At 52.7% G+C, this 21,671-nt stretch overlaps 1 protein-coding gene across 5 annotated transcripts in view; it reads right to left on the minus strand.

Annotated features, from left to right (window-relative positions):
* ARHGEF10L (Rho guanine nucleotide exchange factor 10 like) overlaps positions 1–21,671 on the minus strand; it is a 162,728-nt gene that overhangs the window by 112,715 nt on the left and 28,342 nt on the right. For 3 of the 5 annotated variants that reach the window (XM_050931312.1, XM_050931309.1, XM_050931310.1), the window contains exons 2-4: positions 14,457–14,541; positions 9,005–9,289; positions 7,864–7,891 (exon numbers count right to left, since the gene is read on the minus strand). In XM_050931312.1, the coding sequence (XP_050787269.1) occupies positions 7,864–7,891; positions 9,005–9,289; positions 14,457–14,493 (350 nt within the window). In that variant the 5' untranslated portion in view covers positions 14,494–14,541. Of the gene's footprint in view, positions 1–7,863; positions 7,892–9,004; positions 9,290–14,456; positions 14,542–15,200; positions 15,219–21,671 lie in introns of those variants that run through there. The other 2 variants (XM_050931311.1, XM_050931313.1) reach the window with 2 other exon arrangements.

Below are 21,671 nucleotides of genomic sequence, written 5' to 3' on the forward strand. Positions count from 1 at the left end.
GGTTGTGAAACAGGCAGAGGGGAGCCTCAGTTATAGATATTCCACATGCAGAGAGCAAACTGTTCAAGTCTAAATGGATTTATTCTAAACAAGAAAGAACAAAAGTAAAGTGCGTACCCATCTTTCTAAATAAGCCTGTAATCTCCTCTAGAACACCAAGAAGCTAACTGTTCCCATCTCCCTATGGAGTTTAAACTTAAAACAGTAACAGTCTGCACTCAGATAGAACCTTTTGCCAGCGGATCTCAAAGCATTTTTTAAAAAGTAGGTCAGAGTGACCCCCATTGTATAGATGGGGAAAGTCAGACACAGAGCAGGGAAGAGACACACAGCAGGCCAGGAATAGGACATGGGCTTCCCTGACTCATAGCCCCATGCTCTCGACCACAGTCAGCCAGCAAACGAAGACCCTACACAAGAAAATACAGAAGGAACAAAGGAAAAATCTCTCTCCAATTCTTTTGTGCATATGAATGACATAGGCCAAGACGGAGCAGGTCTTCAGGCTGCCCGAATGGAGGATGAGAATTGCAGATGGTTCTGGTGCCCCTTTGAACCCAGTTCAGCCTACCAAGAGGCACTACTTGTGCCTTGGAGTACGTCTACACTGCAATTAAACACCGATGGCTGGCCTGCGCCAGCTTGTGGGGCTGTAAAATTGTGGTGTACACACTTGGAGGAGGGTCCCTGAGCCCAGAATCCAGTCTGAGCCTCTACAACACAATTTTACAACCCTGCAGCCTGAAGCCTGAGTCAGCTGGCCCGGGCCAGGCCTGGCTGTTCAATTGCAGTGTAGACGTACCCTGCATTCCATGCCTGTGTTACCAACCCGGGTCCTGCTGCTCCACCAGGGATGGGTGAACCTAGCCTTAGTTGGGTGGGGGAGGGCAGAGTCTGCAAGAGGGGAGGCTCAAATCTGCAGACTCTCCCAGCAGCAAATGCCTCCCTGAGATGGCAGATTTTGCAGCTGGGATTCAATATGACGCCAGCCCAGAGATCAGATAACGGCATGACCCAACCACCAGGGGAGTAAGCACCAGAAATGAGAGGTAGGATGGAGAGAGAAAGAACCAGACACCCTCAGACAGGGTTGCACAATCTACTCCTGGGGTGGATGTAACAGCAGCACCCAGCGAAGACCTGCCTAAGATACCGCTCCCATGCAGGGAAAAAGTCATACCCCCAAATTACTGGAATCCCTGGTAGAGTCTCTCCTGTCAATTTCTCTGTAGGCTTTGGGCAGCCTGCACAGAGGTGCGGGGGTCTAAATACCTGGATTACAACAGACCAGTGGGCTGGGTTGATGCAGCAGCACTAATGGGGTTCAAATAGCCTTGACACCCCAGGCAGGAGGGGACTGAACATAAAGGTCACAAGACTGATTCTGTAGCAGGCAGCCACACCCACCCCAGGAGTGCAGACCAAAGAGAAAGGGGAGGGGAGCACTTGTAAGGAAAGGTGGGGCCCAGCCCGCACACAGGGCATTTCTAAATCAAGCTTAAAGGCCATTTCTAGCCTGTAGGAATTTATCTATTTCAATAGAAAAGTTTAAGCAGCAAACATTCCTGTGTTTGCAATGCAAACATTGCAAAACCCTATTTCCTGCGGGGCGGTGAGCTAAGGGACATGGGAGATGAAACGGGGGCGGGGGCGAGAACTGCTTAAATGTTTGTTAACAACTAATTTGTATCTCAGAGAATGGAGCAGTTATTTGGATCGTGGGAATCTTAATGTGGGTGAAAGTACCAAGGACAATTTGATGGGGCCTTATCAACACCAACAGACATACATGGAAACCAGAGAAGGAAACAGACTAGTCTGCTTGTAGATGGCCAAGTGGTTAGACACGGGGTTAAGACTCAGCAGAGTTGGGTTCAATTCCTGCTCTGCCACAGACTCTATGTGTGACCCTAGGCAAGTCACTTAACTTTGCCAGGCCTCAGTTCCCATCTATACAGTAGACAGCCTCATCTGTCCTTTCCCTCAGCCTTGTCTATTTACAGTAGAAGCTCTTTGGGGCAGAGACCATCTCCTGCAATGCATGTATAGCACCATGGGGCCCTGACCTCAGCTGAGGCCTCTAGCTGCTAACCATGAATATTAATAATTTGTCCCAGCCATACAGAGTGCAGGAATGGTGACCAGGCAGTGTAAAAGGAGAAGAGTGAAGATTTAAAAACATCTCAGTGCCCATCGCTACAGAGTTCTTTAGAACACAGGACAGGAAGCCTGGAGAGCCTGCAAAGAGAATGTTTTGTAGCCTTTAAAATGTTTGCCAAGGGGTCACTTGAGATGAAGCTAAAGGCCTGGGGGGCTCTCATGGGAAATGCAAATGCTAGGGTGGGAGGATTAGAAATTGGAAGCACCTTGTAAGCCTGGGGGGAGAAAGCCCTGAAATAGTTACCATAAGGTTCTAGCTGAGTCATAGCACCAAGCACAGGCCTGGGTCTCTCCCCACCCTGCGCTGCTCTCAGAGGACAAACCACAACCTGCCTCATCAACTTGGTTCAAGCAACATCCACACACCCAGAGCAACTCACCTGCCTCCCTTACCTGGCCAGGAACGTCCTACGGAAGCACCTGTAGGCAAAGCTACTGGAGTGATCCATACAGATCCCAGGGCAAACCCCACAAAGCCAGCCTTTGTTCCAAGCAGTGGCACAAGCCCACCCCTCCACAGAGTTTACACAGATTCAGCTCCTTTGGGTGCCTCCCAGCTCACCTGAATTATCACCTTGGGAGAGGGAGGGGTCGAGCTGTGGGCATGTGAAACAAGCCAGCTATTAGCAGCTGGGGAGAAGGCCAGCTGAGTACCATGTTAACCCCGCAGGTGCTGAGTTAGGGGGATAAGTCAAAGCCGTGCTGGATATCTTCTTGGTGAGGAAATGTCAGTGCTCTAGAGTATTATTAATTCTTTGTATTACCATAATACCAAGGAGCCCGAGTCATTGCCCGGGACCCCACCGTGCTAGGTGCTGCACAAACAGAGAACAAAGAGACAGGTCCTGCCCCAATCAGCTGATCGTTTGTATCTTCTCAATAACATATGGTGTTTGTTCAGATTTAGGCTTGATTCCTGCAGAAGGGGGATACTAATACTGACCCACTGTCTGAAAAGTGCTTTGAGATCCTCAGCTGAAAGATGTTCTGTAGTGTCCGTGCAAAGTGCCCCCCTGCACCACCCACTTGTGGGATCCCCTCACCACCCTGGGGAGACAAGTCACCTGAGCTATCGTACTGGTCTTGATGAGTGAGGGATCCACAGATGCAAAATTCAGGATCTGATCCACACTGGGAACGCTGCAGTCCCAAAGCTCGGGGTTGCTCAGATCTGGAGGTGGGCCGGGGTTGCAGGAGGGGGAATGTGTGATTTGTCCCAGTACAGAGGTAGGGGCAGTCTGCCTGGGAACTCTTTTTGCTGTGTGTTCGTACAGCACCTGGGGTACTGCTCCCTGGCTGCGGCTCCCAGAGGCTGCACATAATAAGTAATACTGATTCCGATCCCAATCCAGATTTGGACTCATCCACAAAATAAATACAGGGGGGAGGAGGATGTTGGATTTGGGGGGCAGGGATGAACTATTGCCAAGTGAGGATTAAATGCCCAGACAGACAGGACAAGAGGGGGATAAAACATCTGCTTCTGAGCCAGTTCAGGTGATCTTGTGGCAAAGGGGCTGTGCTGGGACTCAGGAGAGCTGGAGTCAATTCCCAGCTCTGCCACAGACTCTCTGGGTGGCCTTGGACCAGTCACTTAGGGCTTGTCTCCATGAACAATTAATTCACAGCAGGATGGGGTGTGAATCCACCGTCCCCCAGCCTACCATGGACTAACTGTCCCAGAGGACCCTGCTAACACGCACTAACTCTTCAGCAGTGTGCTTTGACCTTGTCCCCTTTCAAAGAGGATTAGCATGAGGTAGCTGCACATCCCATCGTGCCACAAATGAATTGTTCGTGCAGACAAGCCTTTGATCTCTCTGTGCCTCCATTCCCCATTTGTAATAATTCTTACTCCCTGCCTTTGTCTGTTTGGGCCAGGGACTATCTCTTGCTATGCATCTGTGCAGCACCCAGCACAAAAGGGCCCTGACCTACTTCTCTCCTGGCTCATGAAGTAATAATAACAAGACGTATAGCAATAATCCTGTTCTGCTACCACCAGGATGGGGGCAGGATAAGCTGACTAGAGGTGAATCCCTGGGCAATCAGAGCCCTCCCTTTCCCCATGCCCGTTACTCCACCAGCCCTACAGAACCCGTGATGTCAATAACACAGTTTACAGCTGCTCACTGAGCAACTGCTGTGGATTCTTTGGCCCTGACGCAAGGCCTGGAGTCGAGCAACAATCTGACATGTGATCTGACTGCAAAGTGCCAGCCAAGCAAACTGCCCCGGCCCCTCTGGGACAGTAAGCATGGCTCCTCCAGCTAGTGCATGAGCTCGAAGCTCGGGGTGCTGGCCTGCCCGCTATGGAGCACTCTGCAGGGTTAACGGCTTTCAATCGCCTGACTGATGCTGAGGTGGGAGGGAGGACAGGGAAAGCCGGGGGCGTATGGACAGGCCAGCTCTCTGCACTCGTTAGCGGCTATGTCCAGTCCTGCTAAGGCAGGAGGTCCCAAGGGCCAAGTACAGCCCCTCAGCACCCTGACGCCCCTCAACCTGAGAAACCGGGGTGCCCGTCCCAAAGTGAGGACAGCACAATGGGGACCAGCGGAGCTGTGCCCACTCCCCGATCACCCCAGCAACCCCACGGACCAGACTGCAAGGAGAGCTGGCTCAAGGACTGCAGCAGTGAGTGGGACCCCTCTCCTGTGGGGAGATGGGGGTGGAGGGGTAACGGGCCGGGTGAAGGATGCTCCCCAAGGCAGGCATGCCCTCAGCGACCCCCCTGTTAATTTCACTTGCTCCGCTGGCAGAGAGGGGATCCAGTGGCCACTCTGCTGAGGTTCCAGAACCCAGGCCAAAGCGCTGGGCAGGGTGGAAGGAGCTGGCAGTCCCCACGTTCGGGGCAGACGGTCACAGGGCTCTCCCTGGAAATGCAAGGCGGAGGCAGAGCCGGCGAATGGCACGTCTCAGGGGGTCTCCCACCAGCAGCCAGTTCTGTGAGCACTGGAGACGCAAGGCCGGAAATACCACGGTACAGTTATGAATCACTCAGGCTTCTGGCAATCTGCCTGGGTAGCCCTTCGAGTCACAAAGTGGCCAGTCCTTAGCAGGACCGATCCCCACTCCTTACAGACATTCCTTGGGGGCAGAACCCACTCGCTCTTCCATTCCAAGCAGGCCCCAGGCCCCTGCCTTCTCTGCCATACACCCTGGACACCGCTTCCCTGTGGTTTCAACCCCTTTCAGCTGGCGTAAGTAGGAGCAGCCCGCTGGTTGCTCCAGCCCAGCCCAGAGCTGCAGGATCAGAGCAGCACACAGGTAGGGTGACCAGATGTCCCAATTTTATAGGGACAATTCCAATTTTTGGGTCTTTTTCCTATATAGGCTCCTATTACCCCCCACCCCCGTCCTGATCTTTCACACTTGCTGTCTGGTCACTCTGTGCACAGGAGTGAACTTTAAAGCACTTTTGCATCCACACACACCAGAACTGCACCGTGTGCTGGTAGCCACCGCACAGCAGCTGGCGCAAAGTCTTACAGGGAACGCAAAAGGGCTGGATCCATTCATCACGAGACGGTACAGACAGGGAGTGGGGAAAGGAAGGGAGAAAACTGCAGACATTTTCCAAGTCCAGGAAGTTGGGATGTCTTAACATGCTTTTGGCCAGCAGGAGGCGATGCCCTCTGATTGGCCCCAGCCATTTTGAGTAAAACCGCCCGCCCTGACGGGCGTGCCTGGCAGGCTGGGACCTGTCCTTTGAGCCTCACCTCTGTGCGAAAGGCGAGGGCAGCCGAGTTGCGCTGCAGAAATCCACGGGCTCTGCTTTGGCCACACCTGGCATTCCCCCAAACCTCCCAGGCCTCATACACCCTGGAGGCTCAGCCTGCCCTGAAAGCTCCCTCTGTGTTCACCAAACCACAAGCAAACCCAGTCACTGGGGAGCAGAAGAATCACTTGATAGCCCCGTGCCCTGGGATCCTTTTGCACAGCACAGTGAGATCCTGAAGCAGGGAGAAGAGCTGCTGGGGAGGGAGAGATGACAGAACGTCAGGGAAACTGAGGCACGGAGAGGGGCAGCGATGTTCCAGTCACAGTGGGCGAGTCAGTGGCAAAGCCAAGAATAGACCCTAGGACTCCTGACCCCCAGCCTTCAGCGCAAAGCAAGAGGCACAATTCCTGCCTGAGGCCCTGCCCTGCAACCCCTTATACACGGGCTTAATTTTAAGCACGTGACTCGTCCCACTGGCCGCAGCGGTTAGGTCTCCGGACTGGAAAAACAGGGGCTGTTGCCACATTGACTTCAGCGCGATTACTCACACGCTTAACGTGACGCACGCGAGCACATGTTTGCGGGATCAGGCCCCCACCTTTGAGCAAGCAAGGAGGAAAAGGTAAAAGAAGGTGACCGGCAGCTGCATGCCAGACTGGACTTGGACTTTACAGTCACTGGAGAGCAAAAGGCAGCATGTAAGAGCATAGGCGTGTGCAGGGGGTGTGCCGGGTGTGCCCAGGCCCACCCTAAGGCAGGGGTGGGGAAATGGTTCACTCTCCGGGAGCAGCAAGCCGCCAGCCCCTCCCGCGCCTTCCCCCCTCCCCTGTAGCCATGCGACCGTGCATGCAGAGCTCTGGGGGCCGGGGCTGCGCACTCCCACGGAGCAGTGTTTGGCTCCGCGGGGAGACAGATATGTTCCCCCCTCCCCTGTAGCCATGCCGCCGCACGCGCAGCGCTCTGGAGGGCAGGGCTGCGCACTCCCGCATGGCAGCGTGTCTGGCTCTGCGCGGAGCAGAACATGCTGCTAGGAGCCTCATGGTAAGGGGTCCGAGGCCGGGGGGGTTGGATAAGAGGTGGGGGCAGTCAGGGGACAAGAAGCAGGGTGGGTTGGATAGGGGGTGGGATCCTGGGGAGGTGGTTGGGGCGGGGGGGTCTCTGGAGAGGGCAGTCAGGGAGCAGGGGGGGTTGGATGGGGCATGGGAATCCCAGGGTCTGTCAGGGGGCGAGGGGTGGATAGGGGTCGGGGCAGTCAGAGGACAGGGAGCAAGGAGAGTCCGGGGGGGCAGTTAGGGTGGGGGGTCTCTGGAGGGGGTAGTCAGGGGACAAGGAGCTGGGGGGGTTGGATGAGTCAAGAGTTCGGGGGGGGGCTGTCAGGAGGCAGGGGTGTGGAGAGGGGTTGGGGCAGGCAGGGAGCGGGGGGAGTTGTATGGGTCGGGAGTTCTGGGGGTCCTGTCCAGGAACGGGGAGCGGTTGGATAGGCATGAGAATCCCAGGGCTCTGGCTGGGGGCGCGGGTGTGGATAAGGGTCGGGGCAGTCAGGGGACAGGTAGGGGGTAGGGTCCTAGGGGGGCAGTCAGGGGACAAGGAGCAGGGAGGCTTAGATAGGGGGTGGGGTCCTGGGGGGCAGTTAGGGGCAGGGGTCCCAGGAGGGGGTAGTCAGGGGACAAGACGTGGGAGGATTAGGAGTTCTGAGGGGAGCAGTCAGGGGGCAGGAAGTAGGAGGGAGTGGATGGGGGCAGGATGGGGGCGGGGCTAGGGCAGGGCTCCCTGGGTGCAGCCGCTAATGAAATGTACTGCGCACGCCTATGGTAACGAGACAGGCTTTTGTCTTTCCACTGCCAGCAAAGCATCTTGGGTTCTATTAACTATTTGCATTCTCATCCCCTACTTCACACCCCTTGGATTCCCCCGTTGGATATAACGCAACAAGCACCCAAGGGTTTGGGGTGGTTTTTTAAATAAAATCTAGACTCACTTACTCTGTCTGTAGCTTTGTGTCAAGTGGATCTGTTAAAAAAAAATAAGCAGAAGGAAACCAAGTCGGTATCTTAGAGCACATTAACCCAAGCACAACAAGAATCAGAGCTGACAAGACCACAGGAATTGTCCTGCTGGATTACAGCACGGGTCCATCCTGCTCAGTTGCCTGTCTCTGAGAGTGGCTATCATCAGCTACTTCAGAGGAAGGTGCAGGAAACTCAGTAGTGGACAAGTAAGGGACAACCTGGTTTTAGAAGAAGTTCCTTCCTGACCTCCATTAAGTAGGGGTTTGCTTATGCCCTGAAGCATGAGGGTTCATATCAGCGTGTCTGGTTTACAAGCAGAACGTAACCTCCATGCTGGGCCACTATTAGCAGCACCAAGAAGATCCCACTCACGCTGGCTTCGTTTTCAAGCATTCTTTGACGAGCTCAATCTAGTGCCAAGCGAGTTTGAAACATGTTTCAGAGAGACTTTTAAAATCTCACCCCGAGTTTGGGTGAATGAGCGTTCTGTTCCACTGAAATTGACAGTCCCTGAGCCAGCTCTCAGGAAGGGCTTAGTCTTTGGCCAGCGTGTATGCCCTATAGTAGGATGTCTCAGGAATGAGACTGAAAAAATAAATGTTTCCCCTCATACTCTAAACTGAATTTGAGGGCAATGGTAGAGTTCCATGACTTGAAAAGCAAGAGGCAGGTGGGCGAGGCTTCGGGTCAAGATTGAGGGACACTGGCAAGGACGTGGGGAGAGACCAGGACTGGAATAGTGGGGGAAGGGAGTGGCTGGTTTCGATCGAGGAGCATCGGCAGAGCTGGGTAGGACCCTAAAACTGCAAGCAGCAGAAGTACAAAACAGGGCAGCCCTGATTCTCTGCACTGCAAAGGGATCGCGGACCAGATGTCAATCCCTGTAGGATCAGGAGTGTAGATTGTGAAACTCACTTTGCACGGGGGTACGTGACTGCCAGCGGGACAGGGCAACGGAGACCCAGGACCTGGTTCTTACCCATTCCTTCTGCAGCTCTGTAATGGGGCCAGTAGGCTGAGCACGTCCCATTGCAACCCTGAGTCTTGCAAAGACCCCTGAGAGATGCTGGGAGTGAAGCATCCTGCGTTAACACGAGCTGAAAGCCCTACTTACCAGCGCTGGTGCTCGATCCAGAATCGGTCAGCTGAGCCTGCCCTGCAGGGGGCGCTCCATCCTTCTCCTGCTGGGCTGACGAATGGGGCTCAGCAGCGATTCCTGATCTACGCCTCCTGGGTGGGGCCTGCAGGGCCACTTCGACGCTGGGTTCGGTGCTAGCGCTGCTGACCCCTACTGTGGAATCCTCTTCCTCCTCTTCACTGTCGTCGAAATCAAACGCTTCCCCTAGCTCCTCCTCCCCCTCGGTCAAGGTTTCCAGGGCCCCCGGCACTAGCCCGTCTCCTGCCAGAAGATGTTACAATTAGGTGGATCAATGGACTGTGGATGGAGGGGGAAGGAAAACATGATAACTAAGCAGCCAGATCACAGATGAAAGGTAGGACCCTTTTCCCCTGGGAACCCCAGTGCAACTGCTTTCATACGCATGCTAATAGTGTGGCTCTGTCCCCCTCAACTGGCTGTACCAGGTATTACAGGTTCATAAATCTTCTACTGTCTCCATGCTAATAATATCATGGAGCCCTATCCATCAGTAGATCGCAAAGTGCTTTACAAAGGAGGTCAGTATCTTTATCCCCATTTTATAGATAGGGAAACCGAGGCACAAAGGGGGAAGCGACTTGCCCAAAGTCTCCCAGCAGCAGAGCTGAGAATAAAACCCAGATCTTCCAAGTCCCACTTTAGTGCCCTGTCCACCACACTAAGCTATCTCCCCTGGACCTCACCCTCTAACTCAAACAAGAGAGGCTCATGCATTCAAACATTCAACCCCTGCAGATGACCCAGCCAGGAGCATCATCTCTTTGACTCATCAAGGTCTCAAGCAACCAGTTATTTTGATTCTCCCGTGGAACAGAGAAAGCTCCTTTGGGTATCTGCAGCAGGACTGGGATCCCCCCTTCCGCCCTCCATTATATAACCCAAAGCATCATCCTGGTTTCAATCAGTGACTCCCCTCAACACCCCCGCAACGGTACAGCCACCAGTCACCAGCGGCGAGTACAAGTCCCACTCAAGTGGCTCACCTGAACTGAGTGCAACACATACCACGCCTTGCCCCTAAACGCTTTCCCCGGAGTGTCCTAGTGCAATGGAAACAAAACCACAGCGACGCCACTTCTCCAGCACAGTTCAGCCTGGCAGAGGTATGGGGCAAGCAATGCTACACTCACATCCCCTGGCATTCTGCCCTAGTGGTTAGGACACTGAACTGGTATTCAGGAAGCCTAGGTTCTACTCCTGCAACGGGCTTGCTGGGCAAATCACTTCCCCTCTCTGTGCCTCAATTCCCCCCTATATAAACTAGGGAGAATGATCCTGACCTGCTGGATAAAGGGCTTTGATAGCTGCTGATGGAAAGCACGAGACAAAAGAACAAATTATTATTACTAGAGACGAGCTTAAATCCAGGGGAAGTCACAGGTAAAATGAGTGCGTTGGTCCAGTTAACCCAGTTTCTAGAGAGCATTTGACAAATCTTAAATTCATTGTGCAACCTCATAAGAGCAGCTGGGTGCTCAGCACAGTCCAGGATGGAGGGGTCTGCAGGACAAGACCGAAGTACATTGGCAGAGCTGTCAGTTAGGTCCCAGCTCTGGGGCAGCCAAGGGTGCAGCTAGTCAGGAGGGAATTGCATTGGGTCAGGCTGTTTGGTGACCCAGGCCTGGAACTGTGGGGAATGCTGGTTACAACAGATGTGCATTGGCAAGTGTGTGTGTGTGTGTGTGTGTGTGTGTGTGTGTGTGTGTGAACACACACTTGTCAGGACTGAGGTACACTGGTAGTGATATTTGGGGGACCAGGATTGGAACAGCAGTGTGCACTGCACACACCAGAGTGGCTAGAATCGGAGTAGCAGGAGGTACAGAGGGGGCAGGATTGAGGTGCACTGGCAGAGCTGTAGGGGGGCCCCAGGACTGGAATAGCAGGGGGTGTAGTGGGTGAGGACTGAGCTGCATTAACTGAGTGACATGGGAATGGAGGAGAATTCAGCTGAAGGTGCACATCCACTCTCAGCAGGAAAGCCAGCCCAGCACCGCCCATCACATGATCGGTTCGGGTTCTCATAGCAGGAGGGGCAAGGGGGGAAATTCCATTTTTAAAAACCCCAGCAACAGCACCTCCCTGCCTCATATTTCCCTTGCACCCCGTCTGTGGCCGGGAGCCCCGAGGGCATTTTAGAACATTTCTCCAAATGCCCGAGCAACCAGCGGTATCTAATCTCAATCTGCTCCCGATTTAGCGCACAGAGTGGCCGGGAGCCAAGACTATTAGGGATTAATTTTATGGAATAAACACAGCCACCCGCAAGCCCGCTCAGAGATAGCCCAGGCTTCTCCTTGGCCGGCTGAAAAGGGGAACAACCTGGGCCCCGCAATGGGGCCATGCTAATCCAGGAAGACAGCAGCAAAGCGGCGGGAGGCTGCTTGTCCCCTGGGACTGGGAGGCCCGTTCTGCTGCTAAGAGGGTTTTTTCGGGAGGGCCTGTCTCAGAACTGCTTTCCAGCACTTCCTCTGCTGAGGTATTAGCCGGCCAGCTGCTCCCTCGGCCTCCTGTCGCCGTATCCTCTCTGATGCGCTTCTCTCTCCATTCATCTCTTTCCTCTGCCCCTCTCCCACGGCTTCCGTCCTCTGCCTCTCGCACTGACCAGTCGGAAGCCAGCATTACTGCTGAACTGGCAAAGACCAGGCCAGGGCGTATGCATGGGGAGGGGGCAGGACCAGAAGAAACACAGGGATCAACTGATTCTGGGGGACAACCAATGAAAAAATAGGAGGGGGAGTGACGGTCACGGGTTTAGAATCAAAAATTCTATTTGGAGGCTCTTCAGGCTTCCTGTCCTGTGCTCCAAAGAACCCCGTAGTGATCAGCACTGAGATGTTTTTAAATCTCCTTCACTCGTCTCCGTTAATACTGCCTGTTTACTGGTCTTGCACTCTGCGTGGCCAGGACAAAATATTAATGTTTGTTGTTAGCATTATAGAAACAACTAGGGGCCTCAGCTGAGGTCGGGGCCCCACATTGCTGTACGCACACACAGGAGAAACAGTCTCTGCCCCTCCAGAGCTTCCACTGTAAATAGAGGAGGCCGAGAGAAAGGAAGAATTAGGATCCCCATTGTACAGGTGGGAACTGAGGCCCAGCAAGGTTAAGTGACTTGCCTGGGGTCACACATGGAGTCTGTGGCAGAGCAGGACTTGAACACAGCCCTACTGAGCTCCACTCAGCCATTCACCCTCTGCCTAGAGCGTTATACAGCGTGCCTCTGAGAAACCGCGTGCCAGGTAAATTCTGAGGCAGCGCTTCAGCTCAGAGCAGGGCAGCTGGAGAGCTGGCCCAGCTCGTTCACAAACTGCCAGTGAGTTCCCCTCAGCTCAAGCCTTCATTAGGTGGTGCAGTTTTCCGTGCAAGGAAAGATGGTTTAATGGTTAAGGCTGCAGCTTGGGACTCAGGGCTTAACTGACAGCTCCGCCACAGACTCTCCATGTGACCTTGGGCAAGTCACTTACTCACCCTGGGCCTCAGTTCTCAGGTGTCAAACGGAGCTAAAATATCACATTGTCCTTGAGCTTATCTGTCTGTATCCACCTGCTGTCTCTTGTCTGATACTTTGCCTGTCCGCTGTTTGGGACAGGGACAGTCTTTTTGTTCTGCATTTGTAGCACAACAGGGGCCTGGTCTGAGACTGTGGCTCCTAGGCACGATGCTCACACAAATAATAGCAGCAGCAGAATCCTTCCTTACTCGCATTCTTTTCTGCCTTGTCCATGTACACAGTAAGCTGTTCAAGGCAGGGCCTGTCTGTCACTCTGGGTGCGGGCAGCACCCAGCGAAATGGAGCCCTGATCTCAGTTGTGGCCTTTATGCGCCGCTGGAATAGAAATCATATTTATCCCATTGCTTCTTCCTTCTCCAGAGTCCCCCTTTGCAGTCTCCTTGTGTCCCAGAGCTCTGTGGGGGGAAGGACGGGCTGCTGCATGGACTGACTGCAGCCTCTGGGACCGGCCCAGACTTGGTTCCTCTCAGCCAGCCAGCTCTGGTTTGTAAGGAGGGTGTGTACAGCATAGACCGGACTGTACCACAGCAGACAGGAACTGAGTCTGAGTGGCTCCAGATCCCAAGCTGGCCATAGGGAGCAGGCTTGAAAACAGGGGTTCTGGGTGAGCTCCAGCCACTAGAAGATGATCCAGTGGTTAAGCCACTAGCCTGAAACTTGAAAGACCTGGGTTTAAGTCCCCGCTCTCCCACAAGCTCCCCATACGACCGTACCCAGTCATTTAGCCTCTCTGTGCTTCGGTTTCCCATCTGTAAACAAACCCTGCATGCTGAGTAATCCAGCCACTCATTCTGGTGCCTACGCAGGAGCTGAGCTCTTCTGAAAACGTGGCTCCCCAGTGCTCAGAGGCCCGGAGTTTGCAGGGTGATCTCTGCGGAGACGCCTTCGCTGCAGTGTTAACCAGGGGGATGGACACCCAGAGCGGCCCAGCCCGGGTTTGAATGACCACACTGCAAAGCTACACTGGCGCTGCACGCACTCACGGGAGGCACTAGGACTTGTGGGGTCACGTCCCCTGGCTCTTAGTGCTGCAGTGGGGCTGAGCTGCTCAATGATTCTTTCCCCGTGAATCGTGGGAGAACTTGTCTGTCCTTCTGGGCACATGAAGGGGGAATTGTGGGGAGGGCGCAGAGACGCTCTCAGGGTGACTCTGCAGTGCCTCCTGTAGATTCAATCTCACAGGGCTTCTTGGCTCTTCTAATACCTAGCAAGGTCTCCCTGAGCGTCAAGTGCCTGCCTGGCACCGTGTCTCGCCATTTACCCTGTGCAATGCGGGTGTAAAATGAGCGTGGGCAGGCTGCAGGTTCCAATCCAGCCGTGGTTTACAGGTTCAGACCCTGTGACTTTCCTGCCTCCCCTCCCCTGCCACACACATTAAACCGGGCACCACGTCCCTACATCGCCTTGGGAAGAATGCCACATATGGCGTTGCTGTCAAAAGTGCAGTGGGAGGGACAGGATCACGGACCTCCGATGTGGGTCGGTCCGGGGTTACAATTGCATGGGGCCATGACCAGCCTGTGCCTCCGAATTCTGTTAGGAGTGAATGACATTCCAGCACCAGGCGATGGGTTGCCTGGTAGCTCTCGGAGGGCCCTGAAAGCCCCACATCCTGGGGGGCTGCTCTGCATTACAAAAGCCTAGATGCCGAAGGGAAACCGAGACTGCCCATCACGAGCCACTCTGCATGCTGTTATTTATGACTGACATTGCAGAGGCAGAGGCCAATCAGGGATCGCCCCCCACCCCCTTGTGCCAGGCGCTGCATTCACACATAGCACAAAGCCAGCCCTGCCCCCAAGGGCCCACAGCGCGAGGGGACTGGGCTAGATCTGTTTCATTTTCTAATGATTAATACAAGTTCTTGAAGGAAAAGGGCTGGGTTTACATTACCTACTGCAGGGCTTGGGGGCGGGTTGGAGGAAGCCATCTCTCTAGGAATCCCAACGTCTCGCCTGGCACCTTCCCGGCTGCTTTCCTAGGGACACAAAGAGAGGAGATCTAGTTGGAAGAGAAACCCCCATATCGGTCTATTCCTGGGAGTGGGGAATAAAGCATTAGAACTCCCTACCCTCCTTACAGCTCACGGGGCTCTGCTCCTAATTAATTATGGCTCAGCATGCCCTGTGGGTAGGGGTTACACCCTTTGATAGAAGGGGAAACAGGCCCCTGGAGATGAGCACCCGAATTTTCAGAGGTACTGGACAACCCAAGCGAGGTGTGACTTGCTCCCGGTCACACAACTAGTAAATGGTAGGGCCAGGTATAAGGTAGGACCCACGGGCTGCCCTGAGGCGGCAGAGCCTGGAACAGAACCCAGGGCCCCCCCAATTCCCTCCTTTACCCACCAGACAACACTGCCTCGCAGGCGCTTTGCGGCTACAGACGAGGCAGCATTTCCTGGGGGCAAGCCGAGCAGGAGCCCAAAGCAGCAGGAAGCGTTAGGACACTAGCAGCACTGCTCCAGGATGTAGCAAAACCTGCTGGCAACAATGTCGCTGGTATCCAGTGGGGAAAAAGAGCCCAGATGGAGAAGCATCCTGTGCCCTCACGCGGAGCTGATGAAATGCAAAGGCAGGCACTGGCCCAACCAGGAAACAGTTCCCTTCCCTGTTAAGGAGAAATGCTATAACTCACCAGCTCTTTTTTTGTGTTTGTTTGGTGCTCTGACTTGTCATTCAGCAGTTCCAGGCTGCCACGGGAAACGTGCCCCCTAACCTGCACACATCCCTTTGTTATCAGACATCTCAAGATGACCCCCCAAACTCAAGCATAAGGTGGAGACGTCTTTCTGTCTCGGTGTCTTTTACCCTGGGGGTTTCACTCCCCAAGGCACACAGGGGGAAAGTGCTATCAGCAGCCGTTTGCACAGGTGCAGCAAACCACGGTCTGCAGCAGGGCTGAGGGCGACTGGTTCAAATAGCAGCCGTGCCTGTTTGCACAATGGGTTTACTTTGGCCAATCCCCAGGACCTCGGTTCCAAAGGGCAGGCAAGGGCCGAGCCTGGCACCAAACAAGCCATAGGTTTGAAAACAGAGCGGGCCCCGAGCCACTAAGTTTGGGTGGGATCCAAACTTCCCCCAAATTTGGAGGAAGCCTGGATGCAGGGGTTTGGTCTGGCCTCTTAGGGTACGTCTACAATGCAATTAAAAACCTGCGGCTGGCCCGTGCTAACTGACGAGCTTGTGGGGCACAGGCTAGGGGGCTGTTTAATTGCAATGTGCTCTGCAACCCTCCCACCTCGCAGGGTCCAGCCCAAGCCCAAACGGCTACACTGCAATTAAACAGCCCCTTAGCCGGAGCCCCCCGAGCCTGAGTCTGCTGGCATGAGCCAGCCAAGGGTTTGCAATTGCAGTGTAGACGGAAACGTATAGAGATGGGGCCCGCCCCAGATCAAGAGTGAGACTGCCCCAGGCTTTGTGCAACAGGCAAACAGACTAGGGAGAGAGGCCAATGCAAGCAGCTTTGATCCGCTTCTGAACTAAGCTAGGGGAGGAATTCTCTATTCGCAAGTCTCACTTCCACCAGAGGAGGGAACACCTGTCTAACCCGCTGGGCTCCGGAGGCCGGCAGAGTCGAAAGGGCACCAGCCAGCTGAATCAGGTGTGTCCTTTACAACTGGGCGGTATACACACAACTATTGGAATACTAGACACGGAAGGAGTGCAGCCCTGTCCGGGGTTAGCCAGGCAAGAGTCAACTGGCTCATTTCCTCTTGGATAGCGCTGTCCACCCAACTTGCCTGTTAACCCAGCTCTTATGGAACAGAGCTATCTCACAGGCAGGACGGCAGCGAGGACAGGGATGCCAAGCTGAGCAGTGATCGCACTCATAGCAACACACACCGAGCTCTCTCCAGTGACCTGTATTCACCCACCATCACCAACATCAGCCATTCCATTGACTACAGTAGACTCTACATCAGATCCTGAATTAAGACTAGTACTTTAAACCATTAAATTAATTGGACACTGACAACTTGAAATCTAGTCAGTGTCAGGAAAAGTCTGACAGGAGTTTCGGGTAACACACTTGCCCCACAGCCAATGTTTACAGTTTTACAGTCATATTTTCCTGTTTTTAAAATGCTTTTCTCTCCTCCTTGCTGTTTGAAAGACGCACACAAGCAAACGTACCCAGGAAACAGTGGAACTGAGGATACACAAGGTGCCAGCAGATCACACTGACTGTACCTGGGGAACAGTGAAACTGATGATACACAGGGTGCCGGCAGATCACACTGACTGTACCTTGCAAACAGTGGAACTGACGATACACAGGGTGCCGGCAGATCACGCTGACTGTACCTGGGGAACAGTGGAACTGACGATACACAGGGTGCCGGCAGATCACACTGACCGTACCTGGGGAACAGTGGAACTTACGATACACAGGGTGCCGGCAGATCACACTGACCGTACCTGGGGAACAGTGGAACTGACGATACACAGGGGTCCAGCAGATCACACTGACTGTACCTTGCAAACAGTGGAACTGACGATACACAGGATGCCGGGAGATCACGCTGACTGTACCTGGGGAACAGTGGAACTGACGACACACAGGGAGCCAGCAGATCACACTGACTGTACCTGGGGAACAGTGGAACTGACGATACACAGGGTGCCAGCAGATCACACTGACTGTACCTTGCAAACAGTGGAACTGACGATACACAGGGTGCCGGCAGATCACACTGACTGCACCTGGGGAACAGTGGATCTGACGATACACAGGGTGCCGGCAGATCACACTGACTGTACCTTGCAAACAGTGGAACTGACGATACACAGGGTGCCAGCAGATCACACTGACCGTACCTGGGGAACAGTGGAACTGATGATACACAAGGTGCCAGCAGATCACACTGACTGTACCTTGCAAACAGTGGAACTGATGATACACAGGGTGCCAGCAGATCACACTGACTGTACCTTGCAAACAGTGGAACTGACGATACACAGGGTGCCGGCAGATCACACTGACTGTACCTGGGGAACAGTGGAACTGACGATACACAGGGTGCCAGCAGATCACACTGACCGTACCTGGGGAACAGTGGAACTGACGATACACAGGGTGCCGGCAGATCACACTGACTGTACCTTGCAAACAGTGGAACTGACGATACACAGGGTGCCAGCAGATCACACTGACTGTACCTTGCAAACAGTGGAACTGACGATACACAGGGTGCCAGCAGATCACACTGACTGTACCTGGGGAACAGTGGAACTGACGATACACAAGGTGCCAGCAGATCACACTGACTGTACCTTGCAAACAGTGGAACTGATGATACACAGGGTGCCAGCAGATCACACTGACTGTACCTTGCTGTCATAAACAGATAAGAAAAGTTAATAGCACAGAAGTACTTTATATCTCTTTGACTATAAAGGGTTAACAAGTTCAGTAAGCCTGGCTGTCACCTGACCCGAGGACCAATCAGAGGACAGGATACTTTCAAATCTTGAGGGAGGGAAGTTTGTGTGTGTGCTGTTAGTTTTGGTTGTTGTTCACTCTGGGTTCTGAGAGTGACCAGACGTGCAACCAGGTTTCTCTCCAATCTCCCTGATACAGGTTCTTATAGATTCAAAATAGTAAGTACTAGGTAGATAAGGCGAGTTAGGCTTATGTTTGTTTTCTTTATTTGCAAATGTGTATTTGGTTGGAAGGAGTTCAAATTGGTATTTTGCTGAAAAGATTTTAATTTGTATTTGTATACTTAGGCTGGGAAGGTGTTCCCAGTGTCTACAGCTGAAAGACCCTGTACCTATTCCATTTTAAATTTACAAAGATAATTTTTACTGTTTTTTCTTTCTTTAATTAAAAGCTTTTCTTGTTTAAGAACCTGATTGTTTTTTTATTCTGGTGAGACCCCAGGGGACTGGGTCTGGATTCACCAGGGAATTGGTGGGGAGAAAGGAGGGAAGAGGGAGAGAGAGGCTGATTTCTCTCTGTGCCAGGATTACTTTCTCTCAGGAAGAGTCTAGGAGGGGGAAAGAGAAGGAGGGAGGAAGGTGAATTGTTCTCTCTGTTTTGTGATTCAAAAAGTTTGTATCACACAGTGATCTTCCAGGGTAACCCAAGGAGGGGAAGCCTGGGAGAGGCAACAGTGAGGGAAAGGGTTTACTTTCCTTGTGTTAAGATCCAGAGGGTCTGGGTCTTGGGGGTCCCCGGGCAAGGTTTTGGGGGGACCAGAGTGTACCAGGCACTGGAATTCCTGGTTGGTGGCAGCACTACAGGTTCTAAGCTGGTAATTGAGCTTAGAGGAATTCATGCTGGTACCCCATCTTTTGGACGCTAAGGTTCAGAGTGGGGATTATACCATGACACTTGCAAACAGTGGAACTGATACACGGGACGTTGGTACAACACATTGACTTTACCTGGGGGAGAGCGAACCTGACGATACACAGGGAGCTGGCAGATCACACAGGGTTTGTTTTCCCGCTAATCATCATAGGTGCTACTGTTTTCAGAGTGGTAGCCGTGTTAGTCTTTATCAGCAAGAACAATGAGGCGTACTTGTGGCACCTTAAGAGACTAACCCATTTATTTGGGCATAAGCTTTCGTGGGCTAAAACCCACTTCCTTATGCCCAAATAAATGTGTTAGTCTCTCAGGTGCCACAAGGACTCCTTGTTGTTTCTATAGGTCAGGGGTCGGCAACCTTTCAGGAGTGCTGTGCTGAGTCTTCATTTATTCACTCCAATTTAAGGTTTCATGTGCCAGTCATACATTTTAATGTTTTTAGAAGGTCTCTTTCTATAAGTCTATAATATATAACTAAACTATTGCTGTATGTAAAGGAAATAAGGTTTTTAAAATGTTTAAGAAGCTTCATTTAAAATTAAATTAAAATGCAGAGGGCCCTGCTCCGGTGGCAGTGTGAGTGCCACTGAAAATCAGCTCACGGCCACCTTCAGCACGCGTGCCATAGGTTGCCTACCCCTACTATAGGTGCTACTGTCCCTCTAGTCCAGTGCATACCTACAGCTTCCCTGTTAATTCAAAACAAATTTTCTGCAGCCTCACCAGGTCTGCTCAGCCACGAGTCTGACGTTCCCCACAGTGTGTTGAGGCAGGGCTCCACCCGAGCGACAGAAAGGTCTCGCAGTAACCTCAACTCCCCGCTGGCCTCCAACTTTTACTGGTGCTGAGGAATCCTGAGCTGTCTGGAAGGCAGGCCGCAGAGCCTCTGGGAAGAATGCCCGAGCGGCGGATGGTTTTGCAATGCTTCCAAGCACGGCTGCACAAACTGTTTGCACGCTGCTTACTTGCTTGAGTTAACACCACCAGCCTGATAGAACATGGCGGGAGCTGGATCAGCTGGGGCTGTTTTGGTAGCCATGACAACTCTGTGTGCGTGAGTGCGTGCGTGCGTGTGGAGAGGTAGTGCAGGAGATCTAACACAATTACCATATAGGAGAAATCTACCAGATAAATCTACTAGATCCCTCCAACTAGATCCCACTTGTTCAGACCTTTACTTGACTTGCATGACTCAGTGTGAGTTAACCCTTTCCCTCCCAGCAGATCATTTATGTCAGGGCTTCTCAACCTTTGTCCTTCTAAGCTCCCCCTGCCCCCCACCAACATGTTATAAAGCTTCCATGGCCCACCCATGCCACAACACCTGTTTTTCAGTAGATTAAAAGCCAGGAATGGTGTGAGGGGGTAACAAGCAGAGCAATGGCCCAGGGCCTCGTGCCACAGGGGGCCCCGTGAAGCTGAATTGCCCAGGGAGAAAAGGCTCAGGATTCAGAATCAGTCCCTAGCAGCGGGGCTCGGGATTTGGCTTTCCGCCCTGGGCCCCAGTGAGTCTAATGCTGGCCCTGCTCTCTGGTTTATTTTGGAAACCCCCCTGAAACCTGCTCGTGGCCCCCCAGACCCCTGGTTGAGAATCGCTGATTTGTATGACAATATACAAGGGATCCAAGTATTGACAATGTTCATAACAGGACAATCGGGTATCTGCCCAGGACAGGACTTTGCAGCAGCAATCAGTGCCTGTATAGCCCAGGGCAGTGGTTCTCAAACGTATCTGACCGCGCCCCCTTCTTTGTATCTGGGGTAGTTTACATCCCCACCACCACCACCACCACACAAGTACATTTACCGACCTATGCAGCAGTGCTGCTTCACTTGCATAAGTTTCAGCGTCTTTGTTTTTCACTTCAGTTGTTGGGTTGGTTCGTTTTTTTAACCAAACAAGCCATTCTAATAAGAGCAAAAGCAAAACTGCGATTGTGGCCCGTGCTCACAAAGAAACGTGCACCCGGCGTCGTAGCGAGCAGCTTAACGTACAGATGGCAATGACTTTGTAGAATGCTTTGCAAGCGTCACAGAAATCCGTCCAAATGCACAGCGCCCTCTGAGGACCAGATACGGAGGAATCTGTTTGGCTGGTTAGTCATTGCTGTGGGGAACATGTGCACACTAAGTCCTTTTTTTTCCTTAAAGCTTTTCACGCCCCACTAGAATATAGTCTGTTATTCTGTCCGTCCCCCGACCCCGCCCAAAAGGGATCTGCTCCCCCCCGTTTGAGAACATTTGGTCTGGTGGATAGGGTACTGGGCTGGGAATCAGGAGGTCTGTGTCCTATTCATAGATCTATGAGTCTAGGACAGGAATACCAGACACGTGTGATATACAGTAACACACCATTCAAGCCAGTTTCCTTGACCTGGCTAGACAAGCCTGGTTTGCTTCACGTGGCTCGACAAATCCATTTCCTGGATATCCTTGGTACATCATCAGCACCGTTACTATTAATAATACTTAGCACGTCTGTGGCATCTCCTAGCATTTTATAGACATTAATTAAGTCTCACACCCTCTCCCCTGTGAGATGGGTAAGGATTATGAGTCTCCAGGGCAAGGACTGCCTCTTCACTTGTGTGCCTATAGTTTCCAGTACAATGTGCTACTAAGAACACAAATGAACAATTATTGTCACTCGCATTTTTTTGGATTGCAAAATTCAAGCACGGGAAGGTAAAGCCAATGTCTCTGAAAAAGATACCTAGGGATCACCTTGGATAAATCAATTCAAACATCTTAACGTACAGTGAGAGGTCCAAAAGGCAAAGAGATGTGGGG

The sequence above is a fragment of the Gopherus flavomarginatus genome, chromosome 21 (assembly GCF_025201925.1).
Source record: "Gopherus flavomarginatus isolate rGopFla2 chromosome 21, rGopFla2.mat.asm, whole genome shotgun sequence".
In the NCBI taxonomy this organism is placed as follows: Eukaryota; Metazoa; Chordata; order Testudines; family Testudinidae; genus Gopherus; species Gopherus flavomarginatus.